Source organism: Schistocerca americana, chromosome 9 (assembly GCF_021461395.2).
Source record: "Schistocerca americana isolate TAMUIC-IGC-003095 chromosome 9, iqSchAmer2.1, whole genome shotgun sequence".
Lineage (NCBI taxonomy): Eukaryota > Metazoa > Arthropoda > Insecta > Orthoptera > Acrididae > Schistocerca > Schistocerca americana.
In genome coordinates, this window is record NC_060127.1 from 27,258,659 (window position 1) to 27,278,225 (window position 19,567).

A 19,567-nucleotide genomic window follows, 5' to 3' on the forward strand; every position below is an offset into this window, starting at 1 on the left:
GACTGACATCTCTGCCCAAACTCTTTGCCTTTGAATATGTCTGCTTGTGTCTGTATATGTGTGGATGGATATGTGTGTGTGTGTGAGTGTATACCCGTCCTTTTTTCCCCCTAAGGTAAGTCTTTCCACTCCCGGGACTGGAGTGACTCCTTACCCTCTCCCTTAAAACCCACATCCTTTCGTCTTTCCCTCTCCTTCCCTCTTTCCTGACAAAGCAGCCGTTGGTTGCAAAAGCTAGAATTTTCTGTGTATGTTTGTGTTTGTTTGTGTGTCTATCGACCTGCCAGCGCTTTATTTTGGTAAGTCACATCATCTTTGTTTTTAGATATATTTGTACAGAATAAGTATGACTTTAAAGTTCAAAATCTACTTCTACATCTATACTCCACAAATCATCATGAAGTGCATGGCAGAGGGTATGTCCCATTGTACCACTTATTATTTCTTCCCATTCCAACCATGTATGGAGCATGGGAAGAATGATTGTTTGAATGCCTCTGTGTGTGCGGTAATTATTCTAATCTTATCCTCATGATCCCTATGTGAGCTACATATAGCAGGTTGTAGTATATTCCTAGAGTCATCACTTAAAGCCGGTTCTAAAAACTTAGCTAATAGACTTTCTCGGGATAGTTTACATCTATCTTCAACAGTCTTCTAGTTCAGTCCCTTCAGTATCTCCATGCCACTCTCCCACGGATCAAACAAACCCATGACTATTTGTGCTGCCCTTCTCTGTATACCTTCAATAACCCTTTAACCCTATTTGGTATGGGTCACACACATTTGAGCTATAGTCTAGAATGGGTTGCACAAGCAATTTGTGAGCAATCTCCTATGTAGACTGATAGCACCAGCCCATTCTAGCAATAACTCGAAGTCCACCATGTGCTTTATGCACAACTGAACCTATGTGATCATTCAATTTCATATCCCTACAAAGTGTTACACCCAGGTATTTGTATGAGTTGGCCAATTCCAACAGTGACCCACTGACATTATAGTTACAGGATACTATGCTTTTTCGGTTTGTGAAGTGCATAATTTTATATTTCTGGACATTTAAAGCAAGCTGCCAATCTCTGTGCCACTTTGAAATCTTATGAAGATCTGACTGAATACTTATGCAGCTTCTTTCAGATATTACTTCATTATAAATAACTGCATCATCTACAAAAAAGTCTGAGATTACTATTAATATTGTCTGCAAGGTCACTGATATGCAATATTAACAGCTAGGGTACCAACACACTTCTTTGGGGCAGACCTGAAGTTACTTCTGGATCTGGTGATGACTCTCCATCCAAGATAACGTGCTGCAACCTCCCTACCAAAAAGTCCTCTATCCAGTCACAAATTTCACTTGATACCCCATATGATCGTACTTTTGACAATAAGTGTAGGTGTAGCACTGAATCAAATGATTTTCAGAAATCAAGAAATACTGCATCTACCTTACTGCCTTGATCCAAAGCATTCACTATGAAATGTGTGAAAAGTGGCAAACTGTTGACTGATTTCAATACTATATTACTTTGCCAAACATAATTACTGTGGAGATTGTTCATCATAGTCTTTTTTCACCTAACAACTTGGAAGGGAGGGATAGGTGGGTACTTAACTGTACTAAAGCTTGTCATGTGATAAACAATAAAACACTGCTTTTCTGTTCCCACATTTTATGTTTTCCTGCTTTTCATGTTCATTTTTCTTGGTCCCAACAGTAGTCCTATTCTCTCAATATAATGCTTTCCCATCATTAATAATCTGTGCTACAACATTTTCTGCATTTTAAGCTGTCTTTGACATTATCAAGACCATTAACATTGATTTTCGTACAGATTTCTGCAAGAAGATCATCATATTCCTGCTCAAAGCCAGCAGACAATATGCTAAGTTATTGGCTGTATAAATAGCATTAGCGCGGTAAGTAAGATTTTCATTGTCAGTGTATTGGGTCATGGCTGCCAGTATTATAGGTTGACAGTGTTTGGTGGGGTGGGAAGTACCGTATCTACTCAAATCTAAGCCGCACTTTTTTTCCGGTTTTTGTCATCCAAAAAACCGCCTGCGGCTTAGAATCGAGTGCAAAGTAAGCGGAAGTTCTGAAAAATGTTGGTAGGTGCCGCCACAACAAACTTCTGCCATCGAATATATGTAGCGCTATACAGGCATGCTTTGCAGTCACAAAGATAAATACTGGTACCAAAACCTCTGCATCAGTAAATAAATTAAAAAAAGGTGGAAGACGAGCATTTTCTCTGCCCGAGTTTCGACCACTGCATTTTTCATACATTATCCAACGAAGTAAATACAAATTCCGTGTTGTTCATCTTCGAATGTGGCAGCATTTCAATGTACTACGAAAATCCGACTGGAAAGACTGGGATGTTTATCAATATGGCCAACTCCACGTTCTGAATTTTTTCCAACCTGTGAGAAGAGATCGTTGCTAATAGGAATTTTATGAATTGTGGATCACATGCAGTATTCTCTGCACCATAAGAATAATACGAATATAAACATTTTGCCATGTATTCTTTCGTGTTTGCTGCTATCTCATTTAAATCCTGTCTGCCTAATAAACTGCGAAACTAGAGTGAGACAACAGCAATCGCGGAAGAATATACATATTATGTCATGTTTATATTCGTATTATTCTTATGCCTAATAGTGATACAGTCAGAAATGAAGCACGGCAATTGACTAGATTTTTAAATCTACGATGACGAATTTCTGTGCAGAATGTAATGTACTAAAGAGGCGTCTGAAAAGATTTTCAAACGGAGAAAAATTTTCGCTAAACTCTGGTTCAGAACATCTTGTATCATACGCAGTCTATTATTTGGTTCTTGTTGATCATTATCAAAGAAAGCAGCAGTGTAAGTAACAACAAATAGCAGTCTCTTCCCATTGTTTCGCTAATGAGACGAATCCTCTTTTCAGCCATGGTAGCGCGCACAACAGCAAGCCATGCCGCGAGTGGCGACAGGCCGTTAACACTCATTAACAGAATGCGACAAACAATGCATGACACAGTACAATAATACATTTTCAGCTTAGAGTGACGTAAACACTTATAACATAGCGAACGGCACTTATCAGATCAAAGAAAAATAAGCAATCAATTCAAACCAGACGAAGCACGTGAAAAAGGAAGGGTACCCGTATAAATACGGACGGAGCGCCTGACGCATAGCAACGCGTACCTGGTAAAGCTTAACTGCTAAGCTTACGACTCGAACCAAACTCCTGTAGCTGTATTGTCATTCATTTGACCTAAATCGTGTCTCATATTACAATGGACCAACTTTGTTTCGATTTCGAGGTGTGGCCTAAAACTTCTCTCTCCCCCTTGAATTTTGAGTCTCAAATTTCAGGTGCGGCTTAGATTCGGGAAATTTTTTTTTTTCCTTGATTTCAAGTCTCATTTTTCACGTGCGGCTTAGATTCGAGTAAATACGGTATGCTGGGTCACTGGCTTAATAATAATCATGATATGATGATAGTGTCTGTTGTAGTAACCTTTTTCCTGTTCACTGCATTGTATTACAACACATTTGGTGGTGAGTGCAGGGCCTCAGGGACTTGTCCGTCCAGCAGAAATGGAACTACCATAACTGGGGATATCAGTTCAACAGCCACAGCCAACCCCCCCCCCCCCCCCCCCCAGCCTACCTAAGTGTGGGGGTTTCAGCATGTTGGGACTACAGCAAGAGTGGACATTATACTAATTCCTTGTCAGGGGCTGAGGTGAAGAGTTCTGACAGTTAGCATACGGAATTTTGGCTAGCCGCATTCTGGAACTGTGCAAGATGGGATGAATACAAGGCTGTGATGGCAATCTCTGGTAGTAAGTCGGACCCTGACAAGGTTGTTATCAGAGGTGTAACATCATTAGCTGCTGTAGTCAGAGCTCACTGCAATGCCACAAGAGATGCTCTTGTCCAGTTACTACTTTAAACTTTTTTGGTCCCCCAGTTATATGTGATGACCTTGAGTTCACTTTGGTGTGTGGCAATATTTGAGAGCCTTAATGGTGGTATGGGCAGAAGTGTGAGGACTGGGTTTGCTGGTGCAGACACAGGAGATTGAAAGTCCTGGTCAGACACAAAGTTTCAATCTGCCAGGAAGTCTTATACCAGCGCACACTCCACTGCAGACTGAAAAATTCATTCTGGAAACATCCCTGAGGCTGTGGCTGAGCCATGTCTCCTCACTATTCTTTCTTACAGGAGTACTAGCACCGCAAGTTTCATAAGATAACTTCTGTTAAGTTTGGAAGGTAGGAAATTAGGTATGGGTAGAAGTAAACACATGAGGACAGGACATGAGTCATTCTTGGGTAGCTCAGTTATAGATCAGTTGCCCACAAAGGCAAAGGTCCTGGGTTTGAGTCCCAGCCCAGCAGAAAGTTTTAATCTGCTAGGGAGTCTCACATCAGCACACACACTGCTGGACAATGAAAAAATTCATTCTGGATAATTTAATACTCTCAGGGAAACTTTTCCACTTTACTTTTTTAAATGTATATTTTTGATATCATAGCAGTTAACATACTTTTTGAAAAATTTTACAATTTTTAACTGATTAACATTAATTGTGAATATAACTAAAAAGGTATTTAATCAGCTGAATAGTTACAAACAGCTAAATTGTGGATACAATAATAATTTCTGATGGGGAGACATTGTGTTTGATAAGGACAAATAATTCAAATGTTACTTACTACTTAACAGAAAAGTATAATGTAAAAGTAAAAAGAAAATTTTAGTGGCCAAATTAATGTGAAATGCAGGTACAAAGTAATTTTAAAAAATTTATAATAATAGTAATAATATTTGTAACAGTAATCACATACTTCTATCATTAGCAGCATATTTCATGATATCTGTTTCCATCTTTGCCTACTGAAGTTCCAAGCAATCCCTTTCATATTAGTAAAATTTCTTCCTCACTTTCATTAAGAGATAATGCATTGTGCTGAAGTTTTCTCTACTAATAGAGAGATGAAAAAGCTAAAATGAGCACCTTTTTTTGTGCCAAGCAAGCATTCTCCACTTTCAACCGAGACAATCATCTACATACTACTAAAAAGTGATTGGGTTTGCAGGAGTGTTTCAAGTAAATCACCTTTTGCAATCTATGTTAAAATTCTTGAGTTTGCAGGAGTGTTTCAAGTAAATCACCTTTTGCAACCTTTGTTAAAATTCTCCTACATGTAATGAAAATGAATTGAGCATTCATTGATATTACAACAGTAGATAGATCAGGAAATCTAGTTAGCATATCCTTTTAGATTTGTTTGGAGAGTGAGCAAAAAGCATGTAAATTAACATTTGAAAGCTGGTCTCCAACTTTGTAAGCAACTCAGAGAGTTACTGGTTCATGCTGACTCAAAATACAGGTGTGAGAGTATAAAGTGACATTGCATTACGGCATTATATCTTTAACCTTTAGCATTTTGTTTCTCTACGGCTTAGTGTTAACCCTGTTGAATATGTCAAATCTATCAGGAGGCTAGATAATGCCAAGATGTTACAGATGCAATGCATTACCAATTCTCAGGTCAATCAACTGAATAAATTCAACCACTGTATCAAAATTAATAGAAATATTATAAACATTTTACTGTTGGTAGCTACCTCTGCTCTTTGGGTATGCAAAAACATTTTCCTGACAGAACTTTTATCTTACTAACAGCATTAATGAGATAGCACAAATATTCATGAAGTCACTTACTTGAATTTTTAGCAAAAAGTTGCTGCCTATGGATGAGGCAGTGGATTTACATTAATCAGATATATGATTTTTATTGACCAACCTTCTACATCTATATCTACATCTACATACACACTCCACAAGCAACTTCCTTTCCTGTCCCACTCATCACAGGTAGAGCAAGGGAAAAATGATTGACTATATCATGATATCTTGGGTGCAGTTCCACCTGTTTCTCTTCTAAGCAAATGTTTCTTTTTCTGAAAAATAACTTCTACTTCCTGTTATTTACAATACTTTTCATGCTGGTAGTCAAATTTCTAGCAAATAATAGTTCTTTCATTACCTAGTCATTTTGTTTACTGAACCAAATGTATCTAAATCTACATACATAACAATGTATGGTGTATGGCCCTAGTACCCTTATACCACTACCAATTATTTCCTCTCATGTTCACTCACAAATGTAGCAGCAATTTTTCATTATCTGTAACTGTTGATTAACAACATCCATCACAGATTCTGTCTTGAAGACAGCGAAAAGATTTTCATTCACATCGAAAGCTGTCACATTGATTCCTCATGAATCTGCATCAGTACTCAAAGGGCACATGATGCAAGTCCCAGCATTGTACTGACAGACTGTTTAACTGTTGGTAGTAACAGTGCTCCCTGTTAGTACGTGATATCCCATTTCTTGATATTAATGAAATGAAGTGGAAGGGAAAAGATGGGAAGAATCTGAGAGGAGGAGGAAAACTGTACTGGAGTGGGAATAACAGGTTCAGAAAAAATGGAGTGGCAGTAATGGTGACTAAGGATGTACAAAGCTGTATTGAAAGTGTGAGATATATATCGGACTGGATCACAATCTTAAACCTGAGATTCCAAAAAGAAACAATAAAAGTTATCCAGATTTATGCACCTCAAGTGGGATGTAGCAAAGAAAAGAAGATGGATTTTGAAAATGAGTTAGAGAACCATATAGAGACTGCTAATATAGTGATGGAAGATTATAATGCACAGGCAGGCAAAGACAGAAAGGGATTTGAGCAAGTATTGGGATGTTTTGGATATGCAGAAATGAAGAATGGGAAAGACTCCTGGATTTGTGCAAGAGGAATGGAATGAAAATAGCAAACAGCTGCTTTATGAAGATAGAAAGTCATGTTATCAGCAGATACAGTTGAGATGGAAGAACCATGAGTGTAATTGATTATATTCTAGTAGATAGGGAATGGGGAGAGAAAGTAACAAATGTTAAGTTAATTCCAAGTGTGAGTGCAGATGGAGATCAGAGATTACAGGTGGTATAATGAAAAATGAATCAGTGTGTGAAAAATAGAAAACAGAAGAAAGTGATGAGATACAGGATTGGAAACTGAAGGAGAGTGAAAGTGCTGAAAAGTATAGAGAATTAATCACACAAAAATTTCCAAAAGAAGTTTTCTGTGATGTAGATAAAGAATGGAAAGGAAAAAGCAAGACAGACTAGTTGGTGGGATGATACCACAATTCAAGCAGTTGGAAGAAAAAATGGAGCATGTAGAAAGTGCTGGAAAACTAAAAATGATGAGGACCATAAAAGATATATAAAGGAAAATAAAAAGTGCAAAGAAATAGTGGAAACAGCAAAGAAGAAGACATAGAAAGAGTTTTAAAAAACTTGAGGAAGATGTGAAGAGCCATAAGAAAATGTTCTATAAAATGGTGAAAAATAAAAGGAAGGCTTCTGAAGTACCAGTAAAGATGGAAACAGAGGATGGTACTGTTATTGTAGATCCAGGGAATGTAAAAGATCTCTGGAGAGAACATTTTAAGAAACTGTTAAATGCTGAGGAGCAGGTACACAAGGAAACAACATATAATGGAGAAACTGAGAGAAGTTGGGAAACAGAATTAGGACAAATTACACGGGAAGAAATGGAAATAGCTGTGAAGATGATGAATGGGGGGAAAACCCCAGGACCTGATGAAGTATCAGTGGACATGATAAGAGCAGCCAGTCCAATGGGAATGCAGTGGCTGTATAGAGTACTATCAAGTGTGTGGAGAAATAGTACAATACCTGACAACTGGAGGAGACGTTGTTCCCATCATCAAAAAAGGCAATAAAAGACTTTGTAAAAACTACAGAAGAATAACCCTTATGAGTCATACAGCCAAGATTTTTGAAAGAATTTTAATAAATCAAATAACTAAAAAGATAAAAAAAGGAGCTGAGTGAAGAGCAGCATGGATTTAGGAAAGGGAGAAGCACAACTGACTTGATATTTTCTATCCATCAATTGATGGAAAAAAGTTGGGAGTATAACAAAAGGGTGATAATGGTTTTTATAGACATAGAAAAGACATATGACTCAGTATACTGGGAAAGACTCTGGCAAGAAATGAAGAAGATAGGTACAGAAGATGGATACATTAATGTAATAAAGACAATGTACAGAGGACACAATTGTAGAATTAGAGCACCATTGTGGAACTCTGAAAACGTCAAAATAAGACAAGGACTTAAACAAGGAAGTATTGTATCTCCTGCACTTTTTAATGTTGTGATGGAGGGAATGAATAGGGCAGTTAAAGATATAGCAAAAGAAAAAGACAAAAAGATGATTTTGCAGATGATATGGTAATATGGGGTGACAAAGAGGTAGATGTACAGTTACAACTTGATGTGTGAAAGGAAACAATGAAAAGGTATGGATTAAAAATAAATGAAGATAAGAGTGAAATAATGGTATTTGGAAGAGACTAAGTGACCAATGGGAAAATTACTCTGAATGAAGAATCCCTAAAAGTGGTAGACAGTTTCACTTATTTAGGGAGTGAAATATCTAGTGTTGGAAGAATAACCAATGGAATTAATAGAAGGTTACAGAAGGGAGACAATTTCTACCAAACAATAAAACACCTGAATTGGAATAAGGAAGTTTCAGAAAAAGCAAAACTGCTTATGTATAAGAGTTATTACTTCCCTATTGCCACCTATGGAGGAGAAAAATGGACAATGACAGAAAGGGACTGGAGCAGGCTGCAAGCAGAGGAAATGAAATTTCTGGGAGCAGTTAAGGGAAAAACCGGAATGGACAGAGTAAGCAATGCAGATATTCAAAAGGACCTTAAACAAGAAAGTATGAAAGAAGAAATTGAAAAAAAAAGAGATTAAGATGATACAGGCATGTTAAGAGGGCTGGATGGGCAGAGACTCCCCAAAATTATGGAAGAACTAAAGATGGATGGAAAAAGACCTAGAGGGCACCCAAGAACACGATAGAAAAAAGGAGTGAGAATATCTTTGGAAAGGGAAGGTGTGACATGGCAGTAAGTGGGGGAAGAAAAGTGGTGGGAGGACCTAGCCAAACGGAGAGGACTCATCAGCACCCAGACCCGACAGTAGCTGGAGTGGGATCCAGATATAGATAGATAGAATAAAACATTTAATAGAATGCAAGGAGCCTTCTGTCTGTGCTAAAAGTAGGTTCTTAAAGTAACTTGCATAGGATGTTGCATTTTCAAAACTTCAATTTTAAAGCTTAAAAAAAAAAAAAAAAAAAAGAGAGAGAGAGAGAGAGATTGGCTAACCCACATTAATTTTCCAAGGTGATTTTATATGAAATGCTTCATTAGAAAATGTCTTTTCATAAAAGAGGCACAATGAGACTTGTCCACTTGTAGGTGAGAGAAGGAATCCATATTTCAAGTATTTCATGTGAATGTTGCTGACATTTCTTTCTCTCATCCAGTTTGAGAAAATTTGTTTCCAAAACACTCCCGCTTACAACACTAGATGCTACAAATTTTCACAGTGCTCCGCTGAATATAGGCACAATGGACCAACACACATTGAACTTTAGAAGTTTCAATACTGACACCTTGCTGCTGTTGAAGGAGTTGTTTGTGCCAAGTCAGTTCAAATAATTTCCTTGTCAGAAGTTTTACTGAATGTCATTCTTGCACACACACACTGATTGCAATATAAAGAAACCTACTGATATTACAGCGGGTTGTGAAAGAAGAATTATTAATTCTTACACAATTAGACATAAAAGAATTTGCACATTTATATAGCTTTCCTCAGTTCTCCTGGTCTCCTTTTTTAACTAACTGGTAACTGAAATATTATTTGTACAGTGATATTGGATTCAGCTGCCATATACTGTCATATCAATGTTTAGGAAATTAAATTCTTGAACATTTTTGTCTGTTACCAACTGAAAGAACAATCACCAAATGATATACTTGCCCACACATTCCTCCTCCCCCATCACTCCCTCCCCCCACCCCTTTTGCATTATAAAACGCCTCTACCATCCTTTTTCAAGTCACAGCCTTCACAAGAAATGGAAACACCACCATGTGTGCAATAAATCCCTGGTTGGAAGTGATTCTTACCATTTAAAGAGTAGGCAAAGTACAATTATAAGTGCCTTTAAAGAATATGCCTGTCAAAATCACCTTATGCAAGCCATAGAGTCATACAAAAGACTCAAACACACAATTATTCTGCATTTTCGTATCACATAAATCTGTACTTTTCTTCTGATACCACAACATGCATGTATCCTGTTGTGTTGGCAGAAGAGCCAACACCGTGTTACTAGGGGAGGCTGAAATGCACGCGTTTTAGCTCACGCAGGCTGGCGTGAGGAGGGAAGGACTATACTGACGTGAGGTCTGGAACATGACAAGGAATTAGAATTCAGAAAGCGGACGTCATTAGTCTGATACTTAACTTTAATCCATTAATTATGAACGTCGCTCTTGACAGTACATGATTCACAATATTATCTGTTCAGAATACATTCATAGTTACTGAATATGGTGCCTTGCTAGGTCGTAGCAAATGACGTAGCTGAAGGCTATGCTAAACTGCCGTCTCTGCAAATGAGAGCGTAAGTAGTCAGTGAAGCATCGCTAGCAAAGTCAGCTGTACAACTGGAATGAGTCCTAGTGAGTTTCTCTAGACTAGACCTGCCGTGTGGCGGCGCTCGGTCTGCAATCACTGACAGTGGCGACACGCGGGTCCAATGTATACTAACGGACCGCGGCCGATTTAAAGGCTACCACCTAGCAAGTGTGGTGTCGGGCAGTGACACCACATATCCTACTTTGAAAAATCAAGAGTTAAGAACTGTTTGTCATTTTTGGCTCTTCAATAATGACACAGAAAACTATTTACCATATCACAGCTTCTACACTCAAAGCTACAGGTTATCTTATTTGCAGCACAACACCAATTATTTATCAGCAGGTACTGCTGTTGTGTACAAACATTGTCTTACCTCTCATTAATTATGTTTAATTCTGGTGTATCCAATTTTTTAAGGACCTCGTGAAAGCCCATGTAAGCAGCAGTCATGATGGGTGTGCGCCCATCTGAATCTCTTAAGCTCAGGTCCGCCTCAAATTTCACCAGCAGATTGACCATTTCCACAGATCTCTGTAAAGTAATCCATATTAGGTATTATTAACATCAAATCAACTTGCACTTTAAATAATTGTTGACAGTTTCTAGCCTTTTTAATTACAAAACACACTAGTGATATACGCCACTCCAATGGAGTGGCATCCCTACATAGTTCTTATCAATGACTGATGCTCAATACCAGTATAAATTAATGTAATCCTCAGATGTTGATGGGCTTTCTATTTTTATGTACATTTATAGCAATGTATCTGGAGACAATATGAGAGTTCCACAGGATAAAATGAGATAACTTCTAGATCTGCAGAACTCTTGTCCTCCTCATTCTTCTTCAGGATGTCATCACTATACCTGTTGTTCATGCCTACTTCGATAAGTAGTCACAGATTTGTGAGAAACAGTTTGGTTTATTAACGTAAATGATATGCCTTCTAGTTTTACAGATAATTCTAAAATATTTCTGTTTGCTGATGATGCCAGTTTGGTAGTAAAGGATGTTGTGTGCAACACTGGCATTGTTTCAAATAGGGCAATTCAAGACATAAATTCATGGCTTGTTGGAAACAAACTAATGCTAAATCACAGTAAGACTCAGTTTTTACAGTTTCTAACACACAATTCAACAAAACCTGTAGTCCTGTGCTACAACAGGTCACCTCCTAATCACCCCTCCTACATTGGCAGTGTCAACTTTGTATTTTCAAATGCAAATCCCCCCCAATTATTTATGGTATATTCAGATTCTATGCCAAAAAATAAGTACAGTTTACTCAAATCATTGTTTCCAACCTGTGATAGATGGTGCCATAATCAACAAATATATGGAGTGCTTGTTTTTGAAATTGCCCCTTTAATTGCTGTGGACAAGTTAACTTGTCATGCTCTTTCACTCCACAGGTCCTGTGGGCATGTGTAAATGCAGTCCCTGGGTTTTCCTGAATCACTATTGATGTGTTTATGTGTCATACTCCATTGACCTCTCATTGCTATGGCCTAGTTACTTCCACATAAAAATACTTTGAGTATTTATCATACAACATCATATGCCTCTTTCCATGCTATCATTTGCAAAAAAAAACCTCGTAGCAATATCTTGAATCATTTATGAAATGTGACAACTGCTATGACCACATGATTTAGCTTTCGGACAAAGAAGTCCTTCTTCAGAAACACGCACAATTTGTGTGTGTGTTTTCTGATTCTGAAGAAGGACCTTTTGTCCAAAAGCTAAAAGTTCAGCACTTTTTTCCATTGTGTCTGTCTGTAACTCGGTGACTCCTCTATATGATGAGTAGCAAACTACCCCTTTCGTATTGTTGTTATTTCATTGTGGAAAGTGGAAGAGATTAATAAAAGATTTACAGAGCAAACAGAAAGAGTAGTAGCTATGAAAGGGAATTACATTCCAAGATCAACAAACAACATCATTTAATTTGTTGTAAGATAAGAGAAGGGTTAAGTGAAGTCACTATAAACTTAAGGCAGCTAAAGAAAGTTACAGATCAGGAAATACTCACAAGATATAGAAGGGATGATGCACTCAGGAGCAACTCTAGCAACAGTGGAAGAGTACTCAAATAATATGATCAAACCAAAAGTACAAGAAAATGTAGAATTTTCTATAATTACACCCCACTTGACAGGAGACCCTGAAAAGGCAGAAGCATATTCATGAAGATCTGGGAAGAACTGGTGAATAAGCACAAAGTTAGTGAAGTATCTTGCTTTCCTGTTCAGTTTTTAGAACAGTTCCAATGGCAACATGTTATGAATTCAGCTAAACAATTTCTAAAATTTAAGACTGAAGGTGACATTTACCAAACATAACTTTTAGGTCTTTTAGGAAATCCTAAACAAGATGATGGATAGATTCTAAGAAGGTAGATTTTGTTCTGTTATTAGAAGGAGAGGCAACTGACTGAAGTTGTGAGATAATTTCGCGGAGAAGGTTAAAAAAGATATGTGTGTTACCAAGTGAGCAGGGAATACTAGTCCTTTAGTTATTAGAACCACATTGCTACAACCATAGCTGGGAAAGTTATAATAATGTATAGAATATATGCACTGAAGAGGCAAGAAACTCGTACACATGCCTAATATCGTGTACGGCCCCCACAAACATGCAGAAGTGCTGCAATACGATGTGGCATGGACTTGACTAATGTCTGTAGTACTTGTAGTGCTGGAGGGAACGGACACCATGAATCCTGCAGGGCTGTTCTTAAAGCCATAAGAGTACAAGGGGGTGGAGATCTCTTCTGAACAGCATGTTGCAAGGCATCCAAGATATGCTCAATAATGTTCATGTCTGGGGAGTCTGGTGGCCAGCAGAATTGTTTAAACTCAGAAGAGTGTTCCTGAAGCCACTCTGTAGCAATTCAGGACATGTGGGGTGTCGCATTGTCCTGCTGGAATTGCTCAAGTCCATTGGAATGCACAGTGGACACGAATGAACGCAGGTGATCAGACAGGATGCTTACATATTTGTCACCTGGCAGAGTCGTATCTAGACATATCAGGGGTCCTATATCACTCTAACCGCACATGTCCCACACCGTTACAGAGCCTCCACCAGCTTGAACAGTCCCCTGCTGACACGCATGGTCCATGGATTCCTAAGATTGTTTTCATACCCGTACACGACCATCCACTCGATACAATTTGAAACAAGACTCGTCCGACCAGGCAACATGTTTCCAGTCATCAACAGTCAAATGTCAAATGTCAGCATTGATGGGCCCAGGCAAGGTGTAAACCTTTGTGATGTGCACTCATCAAGGTTACACGAGTGGGTCTTCGGCTCCTAAAGCCCATATCGATGATGTTTCATTGTATGTTTCACACGTTGACATTTGTTGATGGCCCACCATTGACGTCTGCAGCAATTTGCAGAAGGGTTGCACTTCTGTCACCCTGAACAAGTCTCTTCAGTCATTGTTGGTCCCACTCTTGTAGGATCTTTTGCCAGCTTCAGCGATGTCAGAGAATTGATGTTTTACTGAATTCCTGATATTCACGGTACACACATGAAAGTGTCATATGGGAAAATCCCCACTTCATCACTACCTCGGAGATGCTGTGTCCCATCACTCGTGCATCAACTATAACACCACATTCAAACTCATCTGACATTCACTCAGCAGTAAGCAATCAATCAATTGTACCAGGAAGTAGTTGTCATATATGGACATTGCCGACTGCAGTGCCATATTCTGCCTGTTTACATATCTCTGTATTTGAATACGCAAGCCTGTACCAGTTTCTTTCGCGCTTCAGTGTAGAATTTCATTTGACTCAATCAAAATATTTAGACAATCCAATAGCCAAAAAACTGCTAGTTAGAGTATTGGTTCAGCTTTTGCCCTATTTAGGAAGGAAAGAGAGTTGCTACTGAGGTTGGAGTGGGTCAAAGAATTGTGACTTTTACTGAAGGATTGGATATATTAAATACAGACAGGGATGACTACTTGCAGGTGGAAAGATCCAAGTGAGATAACAATGTGAGTGGTGGGTATCAACATAAACTCCAAAGATCAGAAGAGAGTATTTACTATCAAGTATGACATCAATCTTCCAAAAAAACAGTAATTCAAAAAGATATTGGTGTTAATTAGTTGGTTTGGGAAATATGTTCCAGGAGTATATAAACAGGATAACTGACAGAAACATACATAATCAAGTGATGAAAAAAACTGAACATTCTGAAGGAGAAGTCAAGGTCCAAAATTTGATAGAGCAACTAGAAGCCCTCACATTAAATTAATGGTTTCACTCACATAACAGTTATCCACTTGTGAGTGGTTACCAGCTAAAACTGAAGAACCCAAGAAACAACTTGATTTAGAATCAAGAAGTGATGTATCATTAACACTTTGGAGATGAGTGACATACTTCCTACAACTCTCAGATTATACTCCAGAAAGAGTTTCTCAACATTGTAAACAATTTCGAATTTCATCTTATGTCTGTCATCTGTGTAAAGATATTCTATGATGTTTGTACTACCATTAGAAACACACAAATGGTAGCCCCTGTTACTCATCTTAGTGGTAAAGGTGTGGTGTCATCGAAAGAGCGAGGTGCCTAAGCAAGGTTGGCACCTGGCCAGCAAATGAGACACAATGGCATGGTCACACATCCGAGAGCTTTTCTTCACCACTTTCATGGATCATATACTTATGGCTACTATAAGAGCAACACTTGGCCCAGTTCACAGTCAATGACAAAGATGACAGCAATGTCTTAGACAGGCCACAAGTGCGTTAAATGTCTTAGGCAAAACAGTAATGTGAACATATGTCAGTTAATTTAATTGAAACATCTTGTAAATTTGTTTGTATCAAGTGGTTCTTTGATATTCAGAGACAGTTGTGAATACTCAGAACATTTTTGTGGAAATGGATTGTACCAAGTTAAGTAGTCTGATAGACAGAAAATCTAATCATCTGCAGTGGCAGGAGAACACACATATAAAGGTACAGAAATCTGCAAGCTTTCAAAACAAGTGGCTTCTTCTTGCAGCAGAAAAGTTGAAGTGGAAGCTAGAGGGGCGAGGGAAAAGGAGTGGTGAGGTTTAGGAAATAAGGAGAGTTTGGAAAAGCTGCCCAGAATCCCAGGTCTGGGGAGACTTACCAGACGGGATGAGAGGAAAAGAGTCAACCAAGACTACTACCAAACTGTTGGTTTGGTAGTATTCACACCTGTCCAAAACCTGCCTTCATTGGAACTGGAGATATTACATTCTTCCTAAAGTCTAAGAGCATTTCCCCTGTCTTATATATCTTGCACATCAGGTGGAATATTTATGTCATGGCTGGCTCTTCCAAGGATGTCAATAATTTCAAGGGAATGTCATCAACTCAGGAGCCTTGTTCCCACTTAGGTTTTCAGAACTCTGTCAAATTCTTCTCACAGTATCTTATCCTCATCACAGTATCTTATCCTCTGTAATATTGTCCTGAAGTTCGTTCCTCTTCTACATACCCTCTATATGTACGTTCCAGTTTTTAGCTTTCCCTTCTTTGCTTAGTACTGGCTTGCCATCTGAACTATTGATATTCATACAGTTCCTTCTCTTTTCTGCAAAGGTCTCTTAAATTTTACTATACAGGATATTTATCTTTCCCTAGTCACACATGCTTCTATAGCTTTGCATTTGTTTTCTAGACATTCCTGCTGAGTCATTTTGCAATGGCTGGTAAGAATGCACAAGAACAAATAATAAAGGATGGAACAAAACATGTAGAATTGGCAGCGTAAGGCATGACACAATAGAACTGGTAGAAGCAAGCCTAAACAAAGGAATGTGGGAAAGGCAATTAGGTCGCTTTTACCTGCAGGAGTGGTGTAGCAATGTCTCCAAGTAAATTGTAAAGGAAGGGTCAGAATACCAAAAGTATCAAAGATTGACTTGGTGAATGGAGTGCTAGTTGTGAAAAGAAAGGTGAATCCAATTATATGCAGTATGGTAGGAGGAAGAGTAAAAGGGGTAGGTGTACCAGGAAGGGGAACCGGCACTTGTTTCACTGAGCTGTGGATGTATACAGCGTGTAACAAAAATGTATGGCACAAATTGCAGGACACATTTCTCACATGTAGATGAAGAAATTATGTTACATGAACATTGGTCTGGAAATGCTTTGTCTCCATGTTACAACTCATTTTCTCCAACTCATTAATCATGGGAAACATATAAGAAAAGAACATTAGAATCATGGGGAAAATGCACTTTAGGTGACAATAGGTTACATTGTGCACCACCAGTGTTTTGTTTTAAATGTCCCCGTTGCCATGCAGTGTATGTCATTGCTTTTTTACAGGTCACATCAACTGTTCCGGTGATAGTACAATTGTTGCAAGAACATGGGTTACTACGTAGAGATAATCACAGACCTGGCTGGTAAAATAGCATTGTATGCCAATGCAGAGATGGCGGATGCCCGTTTCATGTAGGGATTAGCTAACTGCAATGGTGCTCGAGCTCAACGTTTGTACTGGGAGAGATTTCCAGGACAAAGATGCCCTGACAGGAAAACATTTGAAGCCTCATAATTATAATCGTAGGAAACATGGAGTAGTTAAGCATGATACTTGTGACCGGGTAAGGCCTGGAAGGATTTGGGCTCACCAGTGGGGGGCGGCAATTCTTCATGAAGTTGACAACAACCCTAGGGTCAGTACACGAGATGTAGCTCCAACATTGAATGTTGACCACATGACTGACTGGTGAGTGTTAAACTAGAACCAGCTGTAATCATACCATTTGTAGCATGTGCAGGCACTATCAGCAGCTGATTTTCCTGCACATGTACTCTTCTGTGAATGATTTAGTCAAAGACGTGTCAACACTACTTTTAGTGCAAGGGTGCTATTCACAGACAAGGGTCATTTCAATGAGATCAGATCATTAATTTTCACAAACAGCATGTATGGTCAGATGTTAATACTCAAGCAACTGTTGAAGCATCTGATCAACAAAGATTTTCTGTCAATGTTTGGGCTGACATTGTTGGTGACTATTTGGTGGGGTCTCACTTTCTTCCACCCATGCTCAACAAAGTTATTATAATTTCATAGAGAATGATCTACTCGATCTGTCAACAGATGTGCCTTTAGCTGCACAACAAAACGTGTACTTTGTGCACAATGGAGCACTTCCACATTTTAGTGTTTAAGCTTCTAAATAACAGATTCAGTGATGGATGGATACGTAGAGATGGATCAATTGCCTGGACTCCATGCTCCCCCGACCTGAACCCACTGAACTTTTATTTATGGGGCATTTGAAAGATCTTGTGTATGGAACCGCAGTACAATCTGTTCTGAGTCTCTGTTGCTGTATTATGAAAGGCTGTGAAACCATATGCATTACTTCAGAGATACATCAGCGCATTTGAGATTCTGGGTTGATGCATGTGTCAATGCCCACAGAGGCCATATTGAACATCTCCTGTGAGAGAGTTGCATGTGGTATGCTGCTGTTCATGTGTGTTTCCCATGATTGATGAGATGGAGAAAATGTAATAGGGAAACAAAGCATTTCCAGATCCATGTTCATGTAACAATTTCTTTGTCTACGTGTGAGAAATGTGCCCTGCTATTTGTGCCAGACATTTTTGTTATACCCTATACAGAGGATATTATACCTCTCATTAGTTGGAAGATGAATATATGGAGAAAAGTAAATGGCAGTAGAAGGATGGTGATATCTGAGAGGGCATATCTGATTAATGGTGTGAAAATGGATGTTTTACCTGAATAGCATTGAAAGTTTTTCAGCCGTAAAACAACGATGGGTGAAAAGAATAGCTAGAGTTATATCATACTGAGCATTAAGAAGACAATGAAGATGATGGAGGAAGCATTTGAAATTGATTAGCTAAGATAGTACAGATCAGGAAGGTCAACTATAAAATAATAAGATGACACAGAAGCTGTCTATAGAATTAACAGTTTATATGTGCTAAAAATGTGATTTCACCTGATCATCTATAAGCTAGAATGTAACCTTTGTTGCTGAACTTGCTCTATTTCATTCATGTGCTTGTCCACAGCTCAATGCCTCTACTCTTCAGTGAGTTGTTACCTTTACTCCTAAGATATTTAAATAATGTAGGTTAGAAATTTTATATTTTTAGTTTCAAAATAAATGTTGTGAGTGAGCAACAGACACATGCCCACGATTTAGCATTTCATGAATATGTGAGGTGCAGCAACAGTGTTACCTGTTTGGTATGAACAAGTTCAGGCAGTGATATGTTATACTGCAACAGAGGTACGACACTTGAAGCTATCACATTCTCACGCTCAGACCCTCTCTCTCATATGAGGTAATGCGTATCTCCTCTATCTCTCATTAACAATGTCTAAATGACTTATATTATACTTCTTAACCATGGTTGAAGTGAGTGAGATTAGCTTCTCTACCTAATTATTCTGTGACTGTTTAATAAAAATTTGTTTTGAAGATCAGGAATAACTTTATGTAATTTGGTGCAGCAGCATTTTTTGAGGTTGAGTCAAAATTTTATTTTGGTGGTAGCTAAGTGTATACAAGATGAAAAAGATTTTTGTTATTTACTGTTATCTATGCTGTTTCCTTTTTCAATTCAAGTAGAATTGCTGTTCCTACAATTTGTTAAGCTGCACTCTGCATTGTGTGTATCTGTTCACTTTTATGAACCAATTAGTGAAACCTCCACAACATGCAACACTGGGAAAGCTGTTAAGGAACAGTCCATCAGCAACACAATTTCTTTTAGTACTGGGAAGGAGAGAAATCATAAAGGACTAAATCCAGGCATTAGCCCACATCCATTCCACGCACTCGACCGTGCCAGGCTGGGACTCATCAGACTTGGCTGGGCTGGGATGAGCTGTCCTGAACCAGCTCATGCCATCACCCAAGGTGTTCATTTGCAC

The 19,567-nt window shown here is 38.5% G+C and overlaps 1 protein-coding gene across 7 annotated transcripts in view; it reads right to left on the reverse strand.

The window, feature by feature from the left end:
- Nucleotides 1–19,567, reverse strand: part of LOC124551330 (ankyrin repeat and SOCS box protein 3-like) — a 214,884-nt gene that overhangs the window by 95,243 nt on the left and 100,074 nt on the right. For all 7 annotated transcript variants that reach the window (XR_006967816.1, XM_047126348.1, XM_047126350.1 and 4 more), the window contains one exon: nt 11,004–11,161. Coding sequence is in view for 6 of the 7 variants with exons in the window: in XM_047126348.1 (XP_046982304.1) it covers nt 11,004–11,161 (158 nt within the window). In the remaining variant the exon portion in view is untranslated. The remainder of the gene's footprint in view (nt 1–11,003; nt 11,162–19,567) is intronic.